The following is a 25,135-nucleotide window of genomic DNA, read 5'->3' on the forward strand; positions in this document are numbered from 1 at the left end:
CTTACTTTTCTTTTTCATATAACTCTTTCTTCTTTTATTTTTCACAATATTTTAGTAACAGTGTAATTTCTTTTCTACAAATGCCATCCCCACGCTGCATACAAAAAGTTTGCTTGGTAGGCCTAAGTTTGGCTGGCCTAGAGCTTTTCGTTGCTTCTCATCTTTCTTTTCCTTTATATGGAAGGAAAAATTGTACAACACTGTTAAATCATTAGAAAACAATGCACTGTATGTAGCAAAGAAAAAGATGCTATATTTTTTTAAAATTCTTTTAATTTTTAATTAAAAAATATTAGTATTTAATGTTTTGAAAGCTTAAATTCCATTAATAATATTGTTTTTGAAAATAATAGCATTATTAAGATAATTTGTGAAAATGGATGAAATGGATAATTTTATTTTTAATACTTGAAAAAAATTAAGGGTTTATTATTTCAAAGATATAAATATTTTAATTTTTTTATTTTAAGCAATTAAAAGAATGCAAGGAAATGGAGAATTATTTAATACATATCGTTACGTTAACATTTTCTTATTACTAGTATATTTGAAAAATTATTTTATTGTTTAATCTTTCTTTAATCAAAGGTTTAGCTAAGAACTTTTTGAAAATTGTTTATACAAATTTCTTGTTAACGACCCATTTTCTTAAACATTATTTTTATGATAATGATTAAAAGTATTAAATATATCATGAAATATTATTACTATGTTTCATAATAAATTTTCATTTTATTAATTAAAGACAATGAATAACACTCCGTTTTAGAAATGTGTTTCATGTGCATAATTGCAATTGACGGGTCAAGGAAAGGTTTAGAAATTAGAACTGTGTCATGAAATATGAATAAGAATGGTATCCTATGGGCTATGGGCTATGGGGGTGAGCTGTAAGGCACAATTTATATGACTAAATCTAATGCTGAAATGTCTAACTGCACCGTCTTCATTGTAGACGATCTTATCCAACTGTCAAGTCTTTATTTGGTGGAGGTGATTTAACATGAAAAATGATGGATTAAGTGAATTATAGTGAATTTTTTTAAAAAATATTTATGTTCTGTGAATGATATTTAAGAAGAATTATGAGATATTAGAAAAAAATCCCACATTAATTTTTATATTCTCTCTATTAAGAGAATTGTTGTGAAATTTGAAAGATATATAAAATTACAACATATAAAAAGAAATCCAGACTATATTATAAAGAAAGAATAAAATATTAATTATAAATATTAATTTTTCTCTATCTTTTTTATCTAATTTTATTCTACCAAATAATTACAAATTTTACTTAATTTCTTACTTATTTTTTTTATCAAAATAATTCTCACTTATTCTCTCTATTTTTTTTTTAATCTCCCTTCACCCAAACAAACCATTAATTTCTGTCTTAGGTGGCGGATTAGGCCCACCCAAAGTTACAATATTATTCACACGAGATTCTTTACAATTCATGGTTTATCATGTAAATAATTAAAAAATTAATTCAAAAGCCACTTTAGAGTTTAGACAATTATACAAAATTACATTATTCCAAAATCAATTCTATCTATACTTGTTCAAATTGAAATACACACTAAACAGATTTTAGAGTAGTTGTTGTAGAAGCACATTAAATATGGCTCAACTCAAATCCTCCCATTTTTTAAAGGATATTTTCCAACCTCTTATTTAGATTATATTGACTTTGTTTTCAATATTTTTTTACAATAATTTTTAAAAAAAATAAAAGTGACATTATGTTTTTATAATATATAAAGATATTTTAAATTGATATTTAATAATATATTACCATGTATAGTAAAATAATTAATTTATATAATAATTAATTAAAAATATTTAATTTAATTAATAATGTATAAATATTCCAATTTAATGATTATGCATTTTCTTAAATTTTTTATATAATTAACTAATTGAAAATACTATTAGTTCAATTTTTTAAATAATTGTGATATAAATTAACTAATGTATAATTGAATGACGATATAAAATTTTACACTGTGAATGTATATTTAATTTCTTCCTAAAATTGAATTCTAAAAGATAAAAATAAATAAGTATATACAATATTATAATTGTATCAGTTTTAATTAATAAAATTGATAAAACAATACTAAATTCTCCGCAGAATTTTGTAAAATTGTTTAGAGTGTGTAGTTTTGTAACGCAACGACGTCGTAAAGTGACTAGGATGGTTGATGGCAGTTAGGCATGTCATGGGCATGATGACTGTCACTTACCCAACGGTCACCAAACGGTCAATTCTGACTTCGTCAAACAATCCGTTGCTTGCCGCCACCTAACCGTTAAATTAGAATCCCATTTTGCATTTTGCATTTTGCATTTTCCATTTTGCATTTGCCACACTATTTCTTTACTAATATATATCGCCATACAACTAACAATGCTATGAAAAAGAAGAAGGAAAAAAAAAATGTATCAGATACCTAGCTAGGTTAATTAGTGTATCACTGCAAAACTCCTAATTTGATTTTTAAATGTGGTTAAACATTGTAATTGTAGTCTTTAAATTTATATTCATTGAAATTGTAATATTTCATTCAAGCTAATTATTTCATTATGTATTTTTTATTAACCTTAACCAACCATTCTCTGGCATATTACTCTTGAAATTTGGCATCTGTCTTATTGGTCTGAATTTGGTAAAATTAAAATTAGTCCTTAGATTTTACATGTCATATATCATATTACCCTATTTTTGTTATCTTTAATGAAGCATCTTACTTGGCACATTAAGCGTCTCTCTAGTACACATGGAATGATCTTTATGTCTTAATTAGTGAAGACTATATAGTCTATAACAAGTGTTTGTGGCAATTATGAGACTAGAGTTTAGTACTCTACTTATTATTGATGGGGCTTTCCTTTTTCATTTATTCTATGTTTTTGAGAAAATAAATAACTCTCCATTAATTATGCATGGTCTTTATATTATTTATATGAGGGAAGAAATGGAAAGAGAAAATGCTGATTGAGGAGGCATATAAAAATGAAGAACTTGCATTGTTTATTTATGCGTGACTTGGTTAACTTTATTGATGCACGAAACAGCTAATGAGGAGGCATATAAAAATGAAAAAGAAAATCATTTATAACAGCCTGTTTGTCTGAGGAACAAGATAAGAACAAGGGAAAGAAGAAAAAGCAAAAGGAAAAGCAAAAGGTTATTCCCATGATTTGGCAGGAAAGGGAATGCTCCAGTGACTATAAAAGAAGTAAGAATGAGTTAAGGAAGTGAAAGTGAAAGTAAAGAGATAAGAAGAGATGGAGAGGGAGGAAGATGTTAAGGTTGGAGCACAGAAATTCTCAGAGAGGCATGCGTTGGGAACAGGAGCTGGGGGTGACAAGGACTACAGAGAGGCACCAGCAGCACCCTTGTTTGAGGGAGGGGAGCTCAAGTCATGGTCTTTTTACAGAGCTGGGATTGCTGAGTTTGTGGCCACATTCTTGTTCCTCTACATCACTATCTTGACTGTCATGGGTGTCAACAGGTCACCCAACAAGTGCTCCTCTGTTGGCATTCAAGGAATTGCATGGGCTTTTGGCGGCATGATCTTTGCCCTTGTCTACTGCACAGCTGGAATATCAGGTTAACATAACATAACACAATCCTTTCTTTTCTAACAAAATATTTATATGTTTGTTGGGTGTTGGGACAGGTGGACACATAAATCCGGCAGTGACGTTCGGTTTGTTCTTGGCTAGGAAGCTGTCGCTGACAAGAGCTGTGTTCTACATTGTGATGCAGTGCCTTGGAGCTATCTGTGGTGCTGCTGTGGTGAAGGGGTTTGAGGGTAATGCAAGGTACCAGTTGTTCAAAGGTGGAGCCAATTTTGTGAGTCATGGATACACCAAAGGGGATGGTCTTGGTGCTGAGATTGTTGGCACCTTTCTCCTTGTTTACACTGTTTTCTCCGCCACTGATGCCAAGAGAAACGCTAGAGACTCTCACGTTCCGGTAATTTCCATTTCCCAATGTTGGACTTGGTCATTAATTATATGACTATAAGTATTGGAATACTTTTTGTGTGGACTATGTAATAATGTGTCATAAAATTCCAGATTTTGGCCCCTCTGCCAATAGGGTTTGCTGTGTTTTTGGTCCACTTGGCAACCATTCCCATCACAGGAACCGGCATTAACCCTGCTAGGAGTCTTGGTGCTGCTATAGTATACAACCGAGACCATGCTTGGGATCACCATGTATGTGTTGTGTCCTTTCACTTTTTTCTTTTTTCTTTTGCTTTATACTCACTTATGCCTTAATTTACTTCTTATTATGGCTAATTACAGTGGATTTTCTGGGTTGGACCTTTCACTGGAGCTGCTCTTGCTGCTTTATATCACCAGATAGTCATACGAGCAATTCCTTTCAAGACAAGGGGTTAATTATCTCAGTTTCAGTTACTACCCGCTGTCATGTCTTTCTCTATTTGCCCAATTAATATGGACTATCTATTTCTTTAAATTCAGATCTATCATGTGTGTAAATTATCTACCTCTTTTTCTCTTTCTTTGTGAACTCGATTCATTCTGGACATTTTTTCGTGCTGTTATGCCTAGTGCTTATTAATTTTTTTTCCTTTCCTCTTCTTTTTACCCTCAAAACCACACTATACAGTATTTAATTATTTATGTCGAGGAACAGAATATTAAAATAATAACCATCTATTAATCTTTGAAAATATAGAAATATTATTTTAAAATTTGAAATTAGTAAATGGAAATTATTTTAATTTCTTACATTTTTAAGTAATTATATTTCTCCGATTTTAATAATTTTTAAAGATTCGAAGAATTTTTTATACTTACTGAGATTAAATTGAATAATGTTGTATATTTTTCATTGTTTACGATATTGGTTTACGAAAACGCTCGTGCCTCCATTTTCTTACGAAATTCTAATTGTAAAACAACGGGCAACATCAAATACATCGTGTTTTAGTCCCTTAATTAATTGGATAAGAATTGAATAACTATGCTTTTTTTATTTTCCTTCACAAAATTCGAACAAGGAATCTTAATTAAGAATGGCGTTTTCTTTTGAACTGTCAATGGAGAAAGATGACCTGCCAATAGAGCAATTTGAAACTTCTTGTTACTTCAGCAAACATCTAAAGTTGTTGTTACTTCCAAGCCTTGAAGAGGAAATATTGCACAAATGAGATAGTTGTTTTTATAACGTTGCATCGTAGTAGCTATTGTTGTGTATAGAAATTTGTGAAAACTAACCGTTAAAATTTTCTATATTTGTTCCTCAATTTACTGAAAGTTGTTACTTCAACGCGTGTTTTCAGATTTGGACCAGTCGATGCACAACAGATCATAACAAATATAGTTTATGCATTTTTTCTTTTCTGTTTAATGTAATTTTACCAAGAAAAAAGATGTGTCTTCAATCTGTGTCAAAACACAAACCATCAACTGGCAACCAAAGCTTGTTAAACTTGTTTGGTTTAATCATATATTCTCAAAATTTCACTCGCTAGTTATTTTTTTTCCAAAATAAATTTCAATTAGTTTAATGTAAGTTATTTTATATAAAATATAATTTCAGATGTCAAATCTTAATATCAAATTCAAGTAAAATGAAAAAAAATACAAGTAAAAGAAATTAATAGTAAAGAACTATTTGGATGTATACGAAGGACCAAAATAAAATATAGAAAAAAATATTTTTAGTCTCTTATATTTTTTCTTTGAACTATTTTTATCTCTAATTTAAAAATACATTATATAAACATTTTAAAGATCAAAATTGGAGCAATTTTAAATTAAAGACTAATGTTAAAAAAATTGAAAAACTAAAACCGAGCTTAATAAATTTTAGAGAGATTAAAAACATTTTATCCTAAAATTTAATTTAAATGTAATATGAACTGCACCTGCTCACCCTGTATCTCGCTCTAAATAGAGGCCACGTTGTACGACCTGAGTGAGAGGGAGGCAAAGAAAGAGGGTCAAAATGAAAAAGCTGCAATTCTGACGATTCTGCAAGTCATCTGATAGCCATGACTCTAATTCAGTGTCTTAAATAAATGTCCAGAAACAGCCAAAAAAGAGAGTAATTGTTCCCTGCAAAGCTGTTGTAGCATTCGCATAGTAATTAATAACAATAACCAAAAAAAAAAATTGATAAAACAACTCAAGTCTGCAACCAGCAGAAAAGCAAGTTAACTAGAATAACCAAGCACGTACGGGAGGAAAATGTTGCATAAATTCATCTTCAATTTAGTTCCTAAGCATTTGTACAATATATATTTTATTCTTTCTACACTTGGGCTTTTGGCGTCACCACTATTTTCAGCTAGAATGATCAGTACAACATAATGACCGCACCAAAGACAAAGTTGTTAATGTACATTTCCCTAAAATGAAGAAGAAGAAAATGTTAATCATAAGACTGAGGTTAACGTTGCATATCGTAGGGCATCCACTCTAAAATTGCGGATTTTGCACCATCTTTGTGGACCCTATAGAATCCAAAATTAGTTTGCCACCTTAAAGTCATTCAAGGAGGTATATATATATGACCACTTTCCACTCCATTAGCATTGGAGCACTGTGGTTAAGATCTATGACCGAAATTTAGTCTTACACGATCATTTAACAGCTGCTGCAAATCCCCATCACAAAATTCTCTAGGTAATCCCTGGATAACCCTCCTGTTATAGTTTCCTAGAGCATCATTATTAGATGAAACTATATCCGGGCAAGCATAAGTACTTCGCGGAATCCCCCAAAGTGGATCGTGCTTTGGCTCCTGATAACGAGCATTTTGAGGCCTTTGGATCACATTGACACCTTCATAGGAGATTGCCGGCTGTCTTGTTTGATGAAAAGGGACTGCACCAATGCCACTAGTCAGCGGTGTAGATGAGCCAGATGCAGTACGAGGACTAGATATGGGAGATGGGGACAGCCTTCCACTCGCATGCCTTGAACTAGATAGCAAAAGTGGGCTTCCAGTAGGAGACACGGGATGTGATATGTTCCTTGGTGTATGGGCATCACTGGAAATATAGGATGGAAAAAAATGTTGGTTCATTTTCTTTGACAAAAGAGACAATTCTCATGCCCTTGTATAAACAAATAATTTGAGACCAATTTTCCTCCATCACCATGACATCACTATCATACCATTGGAGCTTGATTATGAAAATATTTATCAGGCAAGTATTAAAAGCACTGCAGGTTCCTAAAGCTTACACTCAAGTTTCCTTTAAGAAAAGGGAACAAGTGGGCAATTTCGAAAAATCCAATTGATACAACAATCATCAGCCACGCGTGAGTTAGCACAACTATGCACATGAATGTGTATACCCACATATTTGTCTCATCTATGCACGTGAATTTTCTCATGCTTGAGTGTGTGCATTTGAGAGAGAGAGAGAGAGAGAGAGAGAGAGAGAAAACCTTAGCCCTGAACCGGTTCTCGAGATTCTAGACAGATGTGTGCCAGCTGCTTCTGAAACTGAGCCTAAATTATGTTTTGCAGGTTCAATATCCTGAAAGAATGGTAGAACGGTGAAAATCAAAATAAAAAGGAAGGCAAACAAAACAAGTATTCATGTGCTTCACATGAATCAACCATCTTGAGGTTCTAAGTTCTAACAGTTTTTAATCAAATTCAGGCATTCAAACCCTTGTGCTAAAAAACTCCTTTCTTCACTTATTTCATATACTTGCACAAATTTCATATAAGAGTAAGAACTTCAGGGAAACAGTATCATGAAGACTTCTAATTGCTTTTACCAGAGATCTCATAGCATTTACAAAAGCAGGATTTGATTCTAAAGGATCAGCAGACAAAATAGGTCTTTCCAGTGTGACTCTTTTAACAAATGGATGCAGAAGAAGTTGAGCAGCGGAGGGACGACGCTGTGGATTCCTTTGCAAGCATTGCCTGACAAAATCTTTCCCATCTTCTGATAGATGATCTGGTATTGCAGGAAGTTCCTTGCTGTTTCCAATCTTAAACATAGCTGCAACCTAACATGTGCAACAGAAGAAACAAAGATAAGCAATCAACATTGTATATACAAACATGTACTCCAACTAAGAGATTCATACATTTTTATCAGAAAATAGATTTGAAATGAATATGAAAAAATATTCAGTCTTTTTCAGTTTGTTGTCAAAATTCCCTAACCCCTTCATATTGGCTCCAAGGTGGTTTTGTTGTAGCCATCTCCAAAACAGTGCAGCCCAGGCTCCATATATCAACAGCAAGATTACAACCACCTGAATTTTTTATTACCTAGACAATCAAAGCAGTGTCACAAACAAGAATATTACATGAAAAACATCCATAATAAAAAGTGCAAGTTATGACCTCAGGTGCCATCCAGTAAGGACTTCCTTTGGAAGATAATGGACAGGACTGCCCGCCTATCTGCAATTAGTTCCAACAGATAATGTTATAAACAATGGCCCTATGCGGAGGCGCAGAGTGTATATTTAACTTAAGTTAAATTATCTGATGCCCTAGAGGCACTTCCATTATCAATAGAAAGATAAAAGTTACATGGCATAAACATAAAAATATCTTTCAGGAGCTCTTACATGCTTTGCCATACCAAAATCCGCCAATTTTACCCTCCCATTTGGATCCACCAATATGTTTGCTCCTTTAATGTCTCTGAGCAAAATCCAGCAATTAGACGAGGAAAATAAGATAATTGAAACAGAACTTGAAGATAATCATGTAGTTATAATCATCACCAAGACTCACCTATGGACAGTGTTTTTAGCATGTAAATAAGCTAGACCCAACACAATTTGCCGAGTATAATTACGAATAGCAATTTCACCAAGCTGACCATATTGTTGAAGCAACTTATAGATTGACCCACCAGAGACATACTCTAAGTATATATAAAGTTTGTCATCTACCTGTTCAGTATGAAGAACCATAAATCAGTTAAAACAATTTGAAGTGTCAATGCCTTTTCCTAAATTTATAGTAGTGTGGCAAATTTCTAAAATAGTTGTGCATTTCTCATAATAGAGTATAAGTTATAGCTGCTGCCTTATTTGTAATGAGTAATTCAGTTTTGCTTAGTTATAGTTGGCAACTTTCCAATTGTTTGAATAAATTTGGAAAATGAAGCACAAAATTGTTACACCATTATTAGAATAAAGCAGAGTCCAATAGATATACCGTCTCAGATCCATAATATTGAACTATATTTGGATGCCGCAGGTGACTTAGCAATGCAATTTCCTGCAAGATGCAACTAGTATGAGTGACTACGCATCATCAGTGCATATTAGGAATCCGTGATTCTCTTTCTCTCCCTCCCCTCCTCTTCCTATCTATATATGGATGTAGATAGATAGATTGAGGGAGCAAGAGACTCTTGTAACAACAAAATGAATTATTCCATTTCCAAAATTATCCTTATTATTTTATTAAAGGGGGGAATGGTGGGGGGTAACGGCAATTAGGAAAATTAGGTCATCTTTCCACATTGAAAATGAGACATAATGGAGGAAGTGTGTTAATCGACAAAATCAAGCTTACTTGGCCAAGTTGTTTAGCACTTTCCCTTGATTTAGCATCATCTGCAAAAAGGGTTACCTCCTTCATTGCACACATCTCGCCACTATCACTACGGATCAGAAGTTAAACTAAATCAGATGTAAAAGTAGAAACTATTTGATGCAAGAAAATTATAGATAACCCACACCTTGAGACACAAACAACAGAACAATTACAAATATCAAATTAGAATCATGGTCAGTGTGACATTAATTGATTGAGGAAAAGTCAAATAATACAACATAATCAGCTAAGAGCAACTCCAATCGAGTTGCTTAATTAAAATTTGATTGGTTCTATATGCCATTTTATAAGAACTTCAATCATTTTTTCCTCCAACAGTGCAACTATTAAAACAGGTCCTAGTTGTTATTTTATATTAAAATTATTTATTAAAAAAACCTTCCCTTCTTAAACCTCGGCAGTAAATTAATATCTCATCACTTTCCTTTCCAGAATATTTACCATCTTTCTTGCCCCTTTCTTCCCAGATGCACATTCTGATTAGCCCCCTCTTCTTTTGTGATTCCGAGCCATTTTCTTCTCACCACCTTGAAGTGCACTCACATTTATCTCCCAAGTTCCAAGGTTTCCCTCCCTCGAATCTACAAGCTCTGCTTTCTGACCATCCATGCCATATATAGGAAGAGTCCCATTGTGTCCTCCTTCACTTACAGATTTCAGGTTCTGTAAAATAAGGAACCTTCACTCTCCAAAAAGAGAGAGGAAAGAAGAGGAAGAACGGGAAAGAGGGAGGAAACAAAAGGGGAAATCCACCAATGGCAACACACAAGCAGAGGCAAGTTCTTTCTCTGATTCTGAGTTTCATTTCTTCTAGTTGACTCACATGCAGAGCCATTCTTTGATTCCGGATTTCATTTCTTCCATTAACATAGCTGAAATTTTGTTTTTTAATCCTAAGAAACTGTTGCTTACAGAAGAATGGTTCTAACACTTGTCTTTCCAATTCAACCCGCTCAAATTGTGAACTTTGCAAAGATGAGTTCTTATTTTGAAGAACTGGTTAAGCATCTTTTGGAGATGCTCTAAGCTCAGAATTATAAATCACACATAAAAAAAAATCCTAATATGATAATAGGCCAAACTGTAGAAAATATACATAGATATGCACTTGGAATGAATAACAATAACTAAATACCTGTTAAAACCAATATATACATGCCCAAATGTCCCCCTTCCAAGCAGTTGCCCCTTTTTCCAGCATGAACCTGGGCTTGTTAGATTTTCTGCAATGCCAGGACTACGAGGTGCTGAAGGAGTAGTATTTGCAGAATAGGTTGTAGAAAACAGAGAGGGATTAGGGATTGTTATTGAAGGAAGACGTAATCGGCAAGTCTGTTGTTTTACATCATCAGGACGTCTTGTGGATGATTCTGTTGTGGTGCCTCCAGCACGTGGATGAAGAGGAGTGACAGCCCCACTGTGTATCCTGGAACCGAAACCAGGACTTGTCATTCCAGGACTGGGTATTGGAGAACACTCAGGGCTACACCTGCTCTGTGGCCAGAACATCTGCCCTGTCAGATCCCCAACAACTGAATTATGGCCCGAACCTGGACTAGAGCAGTGCCCAGAAGTTAAATCTGGATATGGCTTTTCTGTACAGAATCCAGAGTTCAAAACTTGCTCGGAACCAAATCTTCTCAGTGGACTTCTAGAAGGACTTGACATTGAACTGCCTGGAGCACTCCATAAACCACCTGAACTAGCAATTTGCAGATTTGGAAGTTGCAAAGAAGCTCCTTTGGGTGTGTTAGATGGAAGTTGATGATTGTACAATTGAGGAGCTGGTTTTGAGGATACACTCAAGTTTTTCTGGATAGTAATGGGTGACTGATCCTTGTGCACCACACTTCAGGGGAATAGAAATAAATTCAATATGAGAAAGAACAGAAAAATAATGAATTTGCATGGAAAGGATTCAAAAGAAAAATATGCATTTATATGGAAGTAAACTCACCTGACGGAACTGTTAATGATTGCTTGGTTTCCATTTTCACAGTCAGATGCCAAAGGACTAAGGAAACGTGAGTCACATTGGTCATCGCTATCAATTGAGCTGCCACTAGAAACTGATGCAGTGGCTATATCTTCCTCAGCATACGTAGGTTCTCCCCTGTTGGAAACACAACCAGGTTTTGGTAGGGGTAAATATAGAGATGACTTTGAGCCTCTGGTGCTACTGCTTTCTAGTTTTGCTGTTATTCTAGTTCCATAATTTGCATGATTGGCAGCAGGAAGGTGCGTCTTTGGGGGTGGGAGCGGGAGCGGGAGTGGCTGAGCAAGAGGCCTTTCTCCAAAACTTTGACAGCGATAAACATGTGCTGTGGGTGATGGTGATCTTGAAGGCGCAAGGGATATAGATCCCTTCTCTGAGATAGTTTCACTACGATGTCTCCTAGACCATCTTGATTTATTTAATTTCCTCTGTATTGCATCCATAATACAGTGCCTGTTTTCTTTCCTCTTTACCTCTTTGGATGAAGACTTTCCCCACCATAATGGCATGTCTTTGAAGGAATCTTGCAAAAAATACACACAGAAATGGCAGAAAATATCTTCCAACTTCTGGTGATCTGCACTACAGAACCAAATCTACGACTTGTATCTGTATAATGGCTAATTCATTACATGCCATCTAAATCTCCACTGAATAACTATATTCCATTCCACTTTATAAACCATACAAGAGGAATGCATCACCCCAAAAGAACCTAAAAACAGAAAGTTCCAATGTTAGCTTAGTTCTTACCCAAAATAAACATTTAATATGTTTAACATATAAGGGGTCCAAGGTTGCATAAAACTGACTGAGATCAGATAATTGATCAACAATGTACATAGAAACCTTTTTATTGGTTAGAAATTCAGATTTAGGAGTAATGCATGCATGAAGTGTAAGATCAACTTCAATGATCATTTTTAGGATAAGTATGATATCAAATGAAACACTGGAGCCTTTGGTAGAAATATGGTAAGGATATTAAAAATTCCAATAAAGAAGAAAATATATATTAAGTTACGGTAAGGGGAAAAATATCCATAACAGAAAATTTATGCAACAGGAGGAAGATTATCACGCACTTGCAGCTAAACATGATTACTAAGTAGTAAAAGCTCTTCCAAATGGTATCTTGACCAGAATTACTGAGAAAAGCACAGAAAGCATTAAAATATTTAACTACTTAGATAATAACACATCAAGTGTCCTAGTCTATGGCAATTATTGGATCCTAATTCCTAATGCAGGCCGATGTATGTTAAATGTTTTCAGACCCTAAAGATAAGTTCATAAAAACCATTACAATTTCTCTAATTCAAAATAAGTAGGCACGCTGATGATGTCATAACTAAAGACAAAATACCATGGAAGTTTTATTGATTTAGTAATTAATGCCAAAATGTCATTTACACACCTAGACACCTAACTCGTCCTTCCAATGAACACGTTTATACAGACCAAAATTGAATTTCAGTAACGCCTTAGAGTATGTTCGGAAACCTATTTAAACAACATTCAATGGAGGTTTCCACATTTCGACGCACCAAACATGGAATGAACCCCAAGGATGGATTGACATTACATTCAACTCAATGATTTCCAAGCACATATTTATTCAATATATATTGGGAATGAAAAAAAAGCAAACCCATGCAAAGAAGTAAGTTCTATACTATCCAATTCTTTCTTAAAAAATGATAAGAATATAATTTAGGAAAACAGGTATTAAAAGATATAGAGTTTGTTTGGATACAAGCTTAAAACAGCTTTTGAGAGCTTCTCTATCGACAATAAAGAGCTTTTCCAGTAGAGAAGCTTTCAAAAATAATTATAATTTGTATCCACACAGACTCATAATGTACCAAAAAACACTTAGGCAAGACTTGCATTTCAATTCAAGTGGTAGAAGCACATGTGGAGTTGGATGATACAGAAGTCACATTGCATAACACTACATTCCGCACACTTCGTAATTTAACAGAGGCAATTATGTTTTCTGCGAATGGCAGTTAGAAGCATGACAATCCAAATTTCTTCCTGCCTTTTTTCCTAACTAGTAAAGGAAAACTGATGCAAATTGCAAAATAATCTCAATTGTTGAAAAAAAATTTGTCAGTGTGGAGAAAAAGGAATCAACTAAATTATTCCTCTCAATTATCTTCTTCCTTGTTCTCTCATTCGTGGAGCTAGGACAAGCAACACACAGCATTATATACATGCATGAAATTTAAAGATGAGAAGTTAAAGAACCCATAGATAAACGCCATAAAGTCAGATCTACTAGTTCAATCAATTCTTAGACCGAAACGCATAATCAACAAAATTTAAATAAAGAAATTACGAAAAACTATGAACCAGCTTCAAATTCAACAGAATAGTTGTGATTACTGACTTAAGTGGTAAGTAAAGACACGAGATAACACAGAACAAAGTTCAGATTCCAAGAGAAGGATCCAACCATGACGGTTCAGTAATGAGCATGCAGTGTTCAATTGAGTAAAAGAAAGAGCGGTAACCCTACGAGAAATGACTCACTGATAAACGTCGAGGGTTGGGTGAAGATTGGAAGCAGAAGGTGCGGTGTCTCTTCGGCGCAGACACAGCGACATGAAGCAGAAAAGACACCGAGCAAAGGAACGGAAAGGGACAGACAGATAGAGAAGAACAACGAGACAGACACCTTAAGCAACAAACACACTCTCACTCTCTCTGCGTTACTTTTGAATACTAACTAAACTAATATTATATCAATAAACGGAAATAAAAGAACTCGGTGCGATGCTGTGTCGGGTAACAGGTAGCACACAACATCGTGGCCGTCAATTGAAATTCGTGTTGCCGATAAGTTTCTATCGTGTCATTTCGATTAGCCACTCCTAGAGGGAACATGGGATTCCGGTGTATCCTTCAACATCAAATTCCACACACACCTTTTTTCTTTTACCTAAACTCTTTCATAGATAATTTGAGTTGATTAAATTGTTTTCAACTTTCTTCTCTAATTTCATCCTCTTTAAACCTTAAATTCAAATCCAGCAAAATCTTTTCATTTTTCTTTATCTGTCATAAAATTTATAACTAAAAAGAAAAAATAAAAATAGTATGTATTAAAATAAAAATGGAATACTTTTAATTGTATAAACTAAAGAGTAAAGTTTATTATACTATAAGGATTAAATAAATATGTAAATTACTATATTTACTTATTCTTAAAATAATAATATTTGATTGGCTAAAAAGAAAAAAAATATACCAAAATTACTTGATAAAAGTGTTATCTAAATTAATCATACTTGACTCAAACAAAATTATTTTTCACAAAAAATACCTATAATTTTATTTTAAAAAAATAAAACTTATACATCGTAAAAAAAATAGCAATAACTATGACCATAAAACAAATAAACTTATTACATAACTAGATTTCTTTCATTGATAATATATTTATATGTAGATATATTAATATAATTATCTTAAAAGGTATGAAGTAATTAATAATTCAATAAATTAACGATAATTATTTAAAGAAGAATGCAGCAATTACCTTGTTTTTCTTTTACAATGCATTTAATTAATACATAAAATCTAAAAAAACTAATAGTTGTCCCAAATTTTAGCTCAGATATGATTTCATTCTTACTTTTTTGTGATATTTTCGGGACCATATATAAGATGTTGATATTTGAAAGTAGTAACTTTGGTAGATACGAATTGCGCGCGTATTGGCCTCGCAACCTAAGATATTCTCAAGAATCTTAAAATGTCAAAGCTTCGTTGCTTATATACGGCATATGTAATATGTAATATTCTCGCAATCTTGATCTCGGGTATTGACTAGGACAGCAGTCTTGGACTTGCTTGATCTTTCAGGAAAAAAGGTCAAAGGTGTTCCACGATAAAAATAAAAAATAAAAAATAAAATTAATGTGGCTATGACAGAAAGCTTTTGTTTATTATTATTGTTTTTAATAGATATACATTTTTTTTATTTTCTTTAGTTATCTTAAAAATTATTAAATTAAAGAATCTACTACTTAAACACTTGGTATAGAAGAAAAAAAAATTAAAAATATTTTTTTCACGTAAGTGTTAATGTCAAATGTTATGTAATTGCATTGGATAATTATTTTTTTTCTTGTAGTTATGTGTTTAAATCATTTTTATTTGTTATTCATTTTATCTATCTCATTTATAATTGAGATGAATATATTAAATTTCAAATGACTTGAACATCGTATGTAAAAATTTTAGGGATCATCAGATCTTAAACATTTTATGTTTATTAGGATTGTGACTTTTTTATATTGTCTCACGGGTTGTTACATTTAATTATTTGTGATTTTCACCTATAGCTACTATCTTTACCTTTTTTGGATCTTTCGAAAAATGAACTTTTCAATGGTACATAAGCATGTGGATACCTCTTTTGACATACATAAAGTGGCATTAACTCATTAATTCTATGTTATCCTCATGTGTCAATCTCAAACAAATCAAAGATTGGACATACACAAACAATTCATGTCACCAAACTATTATTATAATCTGATCTCAATATTTTTGTATCGTATATTTCTCCTATAAGAAAGTAAGGGGAATTAAGAATCACGTGACTTTAATTACACATATAATGATCTAGAGACCTTATGAATTATAAAATGTAAAGACTTAGTTCATGCAAAGTATAAGGATGATACAATAACATAATAAAATAAGAATAAAAAATTATATGGATAAGACAAGTTTTATTTCTTTTTATGCTTGAAATGTACCGAATAATCTAGTAGATATTAGCAATACAAATTATATATGTAACGGATAAAGTTACAACTTTAACAAGTTGTGATATTCATGGTGATTTTGATAGTAATGACAAAAATAATAATGAAAAGTGTGATAATGATGATAGCAACAATAATAACAATGGTGGTCATAACAACAATAATAGAGATAACAATATGATAAAGCTAGTAGTAATGATAATAGTGGTGGTAATAAATATGGTAGTAACAACAATATTATGGTGACAATGATGGTGGTGGTGATGCTAATGGAGGAGGTGATGTCAATCATAATTATGATGGTAGAAACAATGACAATGGTACTAGTGATGGTGAATGTGGTAGTAATAATAGTTAAAAAGATATTATTTTTTTCTATCATAACTCATTGTTTTCCCTAATGATGACTTTTGAAATGATGAAGATGATAGACAAACAAATAAATAAGATAGTTATCTTATCAGTTTCTCATCCCATTGTATAATATTATCTTATTAATTAGAAAATAAAGTTAACTTAATGGTAAACCAAAAGATTCACATTAATAAGCATTTTTTTCATAGACGTGGTCTATGTAATTTCTCAAATTAACTGACAATTGATGATTAATATGCGCTCGCATAAACACTAATAAGCAATTGATATTTAACATGTCATTCATATTTAAGAAAAAAATTAAAACAATATTTTCAATGAATAATATTTAATTACTTTTAATTTATATACTAATATTTTTGTTAAAATATGTTAAATAACATTATAAGAAACATAATAGCATAAAAAAAATGTAGTATCGACCACAACACCAATATTGTTAACATTGACTAAGTTAGTGCAATGCATTGAAGTCAAAAGATTATGATGGTTGATTTTCTCAACCTCCATGTCATAAACCGATTTAGCTTTTCTAGTCTCATTATTGTCCCCTTAACCTTTAACTTCACTAATCCATGCATGTATATAAGCTTCTTTAGTTCTTCAAGATGTTGTAGGTTACCTCTTAGAATAATTTTAGATTTATAGACTACTCAACTAACTCTCAATGTAACTTACTTTTCTCATTCTAGTTAGATTTCTTTTTCAATAACAAGTATGATTCCTTTATATATATTTTTTGGCATGTTCAAAATCAAAATTAATTTGTGATATTAACTTTATAGATCTATTATCATAGAAAGTCAGAAAAATATGACAAATGTTAAATAATAATTATAATTTTGAGGTTTAACAAAAGACAAACATATATCTTATTCACACTTGATTTTGAGAATCTCTCAAACTAACATTGTATATATATCCCTAATAATTTATAAAATATCAAATTTTTCATCAAGAAAGGCTCATAGGATGCAATTTATTACCATAATCCCTATTCTTTACCTTATTTTGGGTCTTGACCATATCTTTATCTTTATTTACAACACCAACTTTAATTTTCACGACATTTGTTTGTCCCCCATTCACTTGTCTTCCCCTTTTTATCAAGAGAAAAGTGGTTACTAGAATGTTAAGCATTTTTATCGTGTGATTTTTATTTGTGCACTTTGAAAGTTTTTATAATTTGTGAAACTTGAAATTAAATTGTGTTGTTGGTTGATGATGACAATTTGTTTAAGGTGATTGTTGAATGCGTGACTATTTACAATGGGGTATCAAATTGGTTTACTCAACACAAATTATGAACGTACCTCACATATAGATCTAATAATTATAATTAAGAAGATTTAGAGTTAGCAATTTTGTTAAACAACACAAGAAAAAGTAAATGAAAATATTTTATCTATAAATGAATCTATGTTTTCAAGATACACATTACCATAACAATCAAATTGATCATTAGATTTGATTGTCAATCTAATTAAAGTGATCTAAGATTAATTTTACTTGACACACAATCTTGTTGGAGAATAATAAATCAAGATATTGAAAGGTTATTATTGACGTTATTATATTAGATTGAGAAATAAAAAAAAATCACTATAATAGAAAATATTAAAAAAAAGTTTTTTTTTTCTAAAAATTAAGATAATTTAATTTGTTTCTTTATAAACGAAATATGTTTCTTTTATATGAATCATTATATATCGATAAAAATTTATCCTCAATATTTTTTTTGGCGAACCCATTCTTTACCTCCTCTGCCCAAGAGTCCTAAGTATACTAAGGGGGTGTATTGGTTTAGAATTTCGTAAGATTTTAAAAGACTTTTTTTTAGTAAAAAACTCTATTGGTATTCAATCAGGATTTTATGTCACTTAAAAACAATCCAGTGGTATTCAATCTGGATTTTCAAGATTTTTTAAAGAGTCCATTAAAATCCATTGGTATTCATTTAAGATTTTTTATAACTTAAAAACAATCCATTGGTATTCAAAAATATAAGGATTTTAAAGGATTGTTGTGTGAGAGGGATTTTGAAGGACTTTCTAGTGTTATCTATAAATACCAAATTCATAAAACAATCTCATCCAAACCCATCGGATTTTGAAGGATTGTTTGAAGTGACTTTTCAAGAATTTTCAAGTGAGTTTTTCATCTTTTTTTTTTCTATGCTTTTGTTTTCTCCATTTTGTCTCTGCTAATAATACTGCACTATTGTTCATTGCTCATATATAATATTGTAATACTGTTCTCATCTCATTCCCCTATTTTGTGAAACTCCGATATGTAAATGATAATGTCATTGGCTTGCTCTATTTTTCTGTTCGTTTTTTTTAATTGACTTGCTTTATTTTATTCTATGTAGTTGAATTTGTTCCTTTATATAATATAAAAAATGCTTGAAATTTTAACTTTTAAGTTGTAATTTTTTTTATAACACCCGTCAAGAAAAGAAAAAGGTGAAAGATGAAATTGATATCATAATCTCTACAATATATATATATATATATATATATATATATATAAAAGATGAATTTGTTAGGGTTTTTGTGAGTAGAATGAGATGAAAATGGATCTTAGTTTGGGGAAAGAACCCTCTCAGCATAAAAATTGCGATCTCTCTCATTCTCTTAAGTTTGTTACTCTTATCCCTCTTCCTTTTATGACTCAACAATTATTTTATTTTTTTACTATGAATTTTTCTTTTTATTTTTATATTGTGAAATTAGAACTTTTTTATATTTTAAAAAAAGAAAATTAACATAAGACATTGCAATATCTAATTTTTTAGAATTTAGGAATTATTCCTTCATTAGCTTATTTTTTATAAAAAAAAAGAAATATTGTTAAAATATTTGTTAGAATAATTTATATTTATAAATATCGTTAAAAATATATAACTAAAATAATATATATATATTCTCTATATCTAAATTCTTATTCTTTAAATAATAATTATAATTATAATTATAATTATTATTATACTAATATTATATATATTGCATATGTAATTAGATAAATATTTTTTGGTGGATTGTGGATTTCCTAATCGACGCTAATTTTTAGCTCCATTTCGAGGTGTAAGATATCATCTACAAGATTTTGCAGGTTAGGGTAATGACCCTGAAAATGAGAAAGAATTGTTCAATCTTTGTCATGCGTCTTTAAGGAATGTGATCGAGAGAATATTTAGTATTTTTAAATCAAGGTTCACAATTTTTAAGTCAGCAGTTCCATTTTTATTTAAGACACAAATAGAACTTGTGTTAGTATGTGCAGCACTACATAACTTTCTACGTAAAGAATGTCGTTCCGATGAATTTCCAATTGAAGCGGTGGATGAACCTTCATCTTCAATGTTAACAGTTAATAAGATCATACTTTCAAGCCTATTATTCAAACCCAGGAGCAAGAGCGAAAATACGTTAATGCTTGGAGGACTAGTAAAGATATAGATATTTGGGTGAATGCTATTTAAGAGGATAGAATATTATGGAGAATTATTATTATTATTATTATTTATCTAGACATTATTGTTTTTTTTTATTATTTTTGCCTTTGACTCTTTTTAAATTTAAATGTATGAAATTTTGTTTTTGAAATCTTATCAAATGAAAATCCACAAAAATTCTACAAAATCCCACAGAATCCATTAAAATCCTGATTTAAAAGTCTTGTAGAATCCTGCAAAATCTTAAAAGTCATGAAAATGTTGCAAAGTCTTTTAAAATCCGCAGGATTTTTTTTAACTAAAAAAATCCTTTAAAATCCTAATCCAATACACCCCCTAAAGAGATATGAAGTTACAAAGAAGCAACACTTACTTAGTCTTAATAAAAAGGCTTGCGTTTGTACCTTGATGAACAAAATGCAGACTTACTTTTCATATAAAAAATCTTAATTGTAAAAAAAATTATAAAATTAGATAAATAAGTTGTTATAGTCACACTTTCCAACTCCACAATTTATAATAAAAATTCAAAAACATAATTAATATATATAAAGATAAGAGATCAATTTACTTTAAGAATTTTTGTTTTAAACAACGAAGTATATCATATCAAGAAAGAGGATACAAGTTACAAGAGATATCCAATCCATATAAATCTGTGAAAGAATATGACAATATTATATCCTATCCCCTATAGTCTAAGAAAACTCCCCAATTATATCCAAGTCAAAAGAAAAGACAATTAAATATATAGCTAAGTAACCAAATTGTTACTGCAACCTAAAAGTGTTACGGATGTAGATGAAGTATAAGTATGCTATACATACTAATTGCCTTTGATTAAGCATAAACTCAAATTAATACATCATTCAAAAAAGGGATAGTTAAGGAACTTTTCCGGGCATGCAGAAAAAGGCATTATGTGCTTCTCTTGTTAAAAAATACAAAATAAAAAATGATAGTTATTTGAAATTGTGTCTCTCATTTAAAAAAATTAAAACAAAAAATAATATAAAATGAGATAATTATTTAAAAGATATGAGTGATTTATAATTTAAAAATAAAATTAAAACTAAAATATGTACGTGTAAACAATAGTTATAGATTATTTTCTTAACAATTCATGAACTCAAGTGTAATAACTCGTTCTTTGCTGCAGGCGAAAGCTCTCATACTTGTCGTGGAGTGGCCTTTGCTCCCAAAACACGTCATAGTCAAAAATCTATATCATCAATGGTGATAGGAAACCACTTTCTCGATGTCAACTATAAATGTAAAGCCATTCCTAGTCCAAAGTAAGCTTACTGCAAAATTAATTATCACTATTCTGCAAAACTTAACTTCATATTTTGGGCCAAGTTAAAAAAAAAAAAAACAAAAAAAAAAAAAATTATTAGTTAGATCTACCGATGTAAAATTCCTAGTTGCCTATGATTCAATTTAGCAGAGGTAGTGTTGGCTGATGCCTTAGAATGGCACACAAATAAAAACCCATGCCAAATTCCAGCAAGGCTAAGTAAAACCAAACTAAGTGAGTCCTTATTGTCGATTATCCAGCACCAGGTTGAATCATTGGGAAGAAAGACCAATTGTTGGAGGATCCTCCTTCCTTACTTGCAACTTTCTCATTAGCCCACCACTCAGCAACTATATTGGGAGCAGGAGAATCCCCTCCTTCAGCGTTATCAAAGTTGAATTCTTTAGCAGATGAAAATGTTATACAATCTTCCTTTTGGTGAACTATTTCCCCATCTCCACCGTCCGTGATCTGCTGTGGTGCATCATTGGGAGTTTCAGTTACAAGGGCTTCTCCTGAATTATCTTCTTTATCTGCTCCGGGTGCATCAGTTTTGAACTTTGAAGGTGCTATAGTACATGCCACTGGCTTGTTTTCCACACATCTCAATGCTTCTTGTGCAGATACTTCAATTGAGACCCTATGATTTACACTAATCTCATTGGGGCGATTCTTTCTTGGATGTGGGGACATTGTGATCTCAGAAACCCAGTGGCTTTGGAGAAAACCAGGTTGAGTTGTGGATCTTACAGAATCTGGGGTTAGAGAGCCAGAAGAACCTTGACGTGACTTTTGGTTTTCATAAGTTGAGAGTTTATCCAAGTTTAGAAGCTTGGGAGGGTCAAGGAGGAAGGAAGCACGAGAAGTGAACTCGGTGTCAGGGAAAGGAGATGAGGTGCCAGAAGCTGAGAAAGCTGATCTTGGTGATATGAGTTGACCAATGGGGCTTCCAGGATGAAGCTGATAAGAGTGGAAGTCATAGTGATAGTGATATGTCTCACCATTCCTGTTTTTGGGGTCAAGAAGCTGAGCAAATGGCACTTCAGGTGAAGAAGGTGTAGTCAAGTGGACAGATTCAGGAGGTGGAGTGAATGGAGCGGTTGATGGCTCAGTGGTGAATGTTGAGAAAACTGGCGGTGACACTAGTTGTGTTTCATGTGTGTATGGTCCAATGGCAAAGATAGAGAAAGGACCACTAGGACTAGGAGAGTACATGCTGGCAGAAACGGAAGTGAGAGGTAGTATGCCACCTGGTGATTGTGCAACTGAAGAAGGTTCTGGGTGAAGGAAAGATGCGGGAGAAGAGGGAGGTGCAGCGAAGGGGAGTGGAATACTAGGTGCTTGTGTTGTTGAACTATCGGGAACATGGACTGCATGTCCAATGCGCTTTCGGTTTTTGTGGTGTCCAAAACACCAATATGTGCTCAACCAGCTTCCCCAGCTTTTCTTCTGCAAGCAGTAAAAACTGAGTCATGTTTCGGTCATACAAGACATCACAAGAGTTCTCTTGATCAGTTCAGAAAGTACCAATTACAGATGGTAATAGTTATAAACTAAAGATCATGGAATATAGCTAACTAAGACTGTAATTTGAGCATGATGAAATGTGTGAGAAACATACACGCGTAGGCTGAAAATTATCATGTGTTCCTTGCAAAAGTTTATGATTGCTTGCAGGATGAATATAGTAAGAATTCAATGAATGTGCTATTAGCGTGTAACTAGAAAATTAATCCTGTGCGCAAAAGATCCAGGGAAAGAATGTGGAGTCTCATTCAGGTGAATAATTTGTATTCACTGAAAAAGGTTAGACTCCAAATCATTTGACATTGGCTTCTACAAAAAACCATTTACCTCTCAAAAAACTGATTTTTCCTTATTATATGGATACTTATACTTACGGAGAAGTTGGCTTTAACAAGTTTTGCAGTGATACAAAATGTAGAGTTCAACTTCATACGTCTTCAGAGATCAGATTATCGATAAATATCGAAATTTAGAAGAAGAAGAAGAAGAAAATGACGATACATAAATGTAATATCTCTCCATTACATCTCATCGCTGTTAATATTATCGACTTTATCAAATAATATAAAGTGAAGTTTTACTTATGTTAACTTTTCACCTGAAACACTAATGTCGGTCAATAGGTGGAAATGGAGTAGTATGTAGAAGATGATAAGTTTAAACTCTCATGCCATCATTATAATTTACATGGATAAAAAAAAACTTTTCACGAACTTAATATATCATTAATTAAAACTTTTGAAAAAGTAATGTTTGTTAAATTCATCAGTTCAACCAAAAAGGAAAAAAAATAATGAAAAAAGCAATCTGTTTTGGACAAGATATTGATTATAACAACCGAAGCTAACAGAGCAACATTGAACAAGAAATAAAGAGCATGCATAATAAAAATCTGAGCAAGAAAAACAGAATTAGAGGGGAAAAACAGAGAAGCGAGAGGTGTGAAGCATTAAATAGATGAAATCCACATGTTGATAATAGGTGAAAGAAAGTATGGAAAATTGATAAAAAGTGATTAAGGTATTAATCAGTATACCTGGACGTGAGGATGGAGGCGATTTTGGACGGAAGCAATCGCAGTGGCAGCAGCGTTGATAGTGTCGAAAGCATCACCTCTCATGTCTAGCTCTTTGTTTATGAAGCAGAGGACGGAAGGGTTGAAATGATAGAGGCATGAAATAAAAGGTTTGTATACACTGTGGTGTGGTTTGGGGGTGAGAAGTGAGAAGAGAGACAGTGTGATGAAGAGGTCAAAACACGGCAAAGACTTGCTGCTCACTGCTTGTGAGTCGTGAGATGATTAAACTTACTCAACTGCCCCTTTCACTCTCCTATCCTATTGCGTCCCCTTCGACTTCGAGGCTACCTTCGTATTTATGTTACCTTACGTTTGCATCATCCTAGTAAACTAATGTTATTGGCCGCCACACAAAACAAAACATATCTGCACGTGCGCATACCCATTTCTCCCAACCTTAATTCATGCACTACCTCCGCACCCACACTTGCTTTTTCCTTTTACAATTATCTAACTACTGTATAAAATAATACTATTATTTATGCCAAAACTTTCTTCCCTTTTTCCCTTGTTCAACTTCATTTTGGAAAAAACAACGCATCAAAATAGCTTTTGGAATTTTGGAAACCAACCAAGCATGCCAAATTGGAAAATCAACTAAGCAGCTTTTCTGGACCTTTATAATTAAGGCCACCTTAGTGTTGCAATGTGTGTCATTTAGCAGATTTTCTCGTGGGATATTATCTTCATAAACAGACTTCTTTCTTCTTCTGCTTTGTTTCCCATACACATATTATTTATGGAATTAATCACCTTGTCAGTGTAAAGTTTTTTACACCAACAACCAATTAGATCTTTTAATTGTGTCATGTTACTGTTAAAAATAAATGTGTTTATAATAACATGACACAATTAAAAGATCTAATTAATTGTCAGTATAAAAAAACTTTACACTGACAAGGTGATTAACTCTTATTTATGTCTGTATCTGAAAAGAAAAAGTTTTTTCCCCTTAACTTTGATTCTTTAACTCTTTTTAGAATATTAATTTGTTATTTTCTTAATTGTAGTTTTTTTTTCGCCAAA

General features: G+C 32.2%; 3 protein-coding genes across 4 annotated transcripts; 1 reads left to right on the plus strand and 2 right to left on the minus strand.

The window, feature by feature from the left end:
- Window positions 1-3,062: 3,062 nt before the first annotated feature.
- LOC109800096 (aquaporin PIP1-3) lies at window positions 3,063-4,609 on the plus strand. The gene is made up of 4 exons (XM_020360787.3): window positions 3,063-3,616; window positions 3,687-3,985; window positions 4,090-4,230; window positions 4,321-4,609. The coding sequence occupies exons 1-4, from the start codon at window positions 3,292-3,294 to the stop codon at window positions 4,414-4,416; spliced, it is 861 nt and encodes a 286-aa protein (XP_020216376.1). The 5' UTR covers window positions 3,063-3,291; the 3' UTR covers window positions 4,417-4,609.
- Window positions 4,610-6,235: 1,626 nt separating this feature from the next.
- Window positions 6,236-14,320, minus strand: LOC109799773 (mitogen-activated protein kinase kinase kinase YODA). 2 transcript variants are annotated; one of them, XM_083067569.1, is made up of 12 exons: window positions 14,130-14,320; window positions 11,553-12,306; window positions 10,731-11,444; window positions 9,554-9,641; window positions 9,191-9,253; window positions 8,762-8,922; window positions 8,593-8,668; window positions 8,363-8,422; window positions 8,101-8,271; window positions 7,783-8,019; window positions 7,444-7,535; window positions 6,236-7,040 (listed from the first exon to the last, which is right to left on the minus strand). In XM_083067569.1, the coding sequence occupies exons 2-12, from the start codon at window positions 12,098-12,100 to the stop codon at window positions 6,596-6,598; spliced, it is 2,655 nt and encodes an 884-aa protein (XP_082923695.1). In that variant the 5' UTR covers window positions 12,101-12,306; window positions 14,130-14,320; the 3' UTR covers window positions 6,236-6,595. The 2 variants fall into 2 exon arrangements, with proteins under 2 accessions (XP_082923695.1, XP_020215984.1); XM_020360395.3 differs by having other exon boundaries at window positions 8,180-8,287; window positions 14,130-14,319.
- A 6,523-nt stretch (window positions 14,321-20,843) lies between these two features.
- LOC109801336 (uncharacterized) lies at window positions 20,844-24,484 on the minus strand. The gene is made up of 2 exons (XM_020362382.3): window positions 24,068-24,484; window positions 20,844-22,953 (listed from the first exon to the last, which is right to left on the minus strand). Exons 1-2 carry the CDS (start codon window positions 24,149-24,151, stop codon window positions 21,757-21,759), a joined length of 1,281 nt encoding a protein of 426 aa, XP_020217971.1. The 5' UTR covers window positions 24,152-24,484; the 3' UTR covers window positions 20,844-21,756.
- Window positions 24,485-25,135: the final 651 nt, after the last annotated feature.

The sequence above is a fragment of the Cajanus cajan genome, chromosome 11, assembly GCF_000230855.2.
Source record: "Cajanus cajan strain Asha chromosome 11, NIPB_CcT2T_4, whole genome shotgun sequence".
Classification (NCBI taxonomy): domain Eukaryota; kingdom Viridiplantae; phylum Streptophyta; class Magnoliopsida; order Fabales; family Fabaceae; genus Cajanus; species Cajanus cajan.

Coding starts and splice junctions, on each gene's coding strand:
- LOC109800096 (XM_020360787.3), top strand. CDS start 3,292: ATGGAGAGGGAGGAAGATGTTAAGGTTGGAGCACAGAAATTCTCAGAG. Junction 3,617..3,686: donor CTGCACAGCTGGAATATCAG/GTTAACATAACA, acceptor GTGTTGGGACAG/GTGGACACATAAATCCGGCA. Junction 3,986..4,089: donor CTAGAGACTCTCACGTTCCG/GTAATTTCCATT, acceptor ATAAAATTCCAG/ATTTTGGCCCCTCTGCCAAT.
- LOC109799773 (XM_083067569.1), bottom strand. CDS start 12,100: ATGCCATTATGGTGGGGAAAGTCTTCATCCAAAGAGGTAAAGAGGAAA. Junction 11,445..11,552: donor ATCATTAACAGTTCCGTCAG/GTGAGTTTACTT, acceptor ATTCCCCTGAAG/TGTGGTGCACAAGGATCAGT. Junction 8,020..8,100: donor ATCTATTTTCTGATAAAAAT/GTATGAATCTCT, acceptor TGCACATGTTAG/GTTGCAGCTATGTTTAAGAT.
- LOC109801336 (XM_020362382.3), bottom strand. CDS start 24,151: ATGAGAGGTGATGCTTTCGACACTATCAACGCTGCTGCCACTGCGATT. Junction 22,954..24,067: donor GCCTCCATCCTCACGTCCAG/GTATACTGATTA, acceptor TACTGCTTGCAG/AAGAAAAGCTGGGGAAGCTG.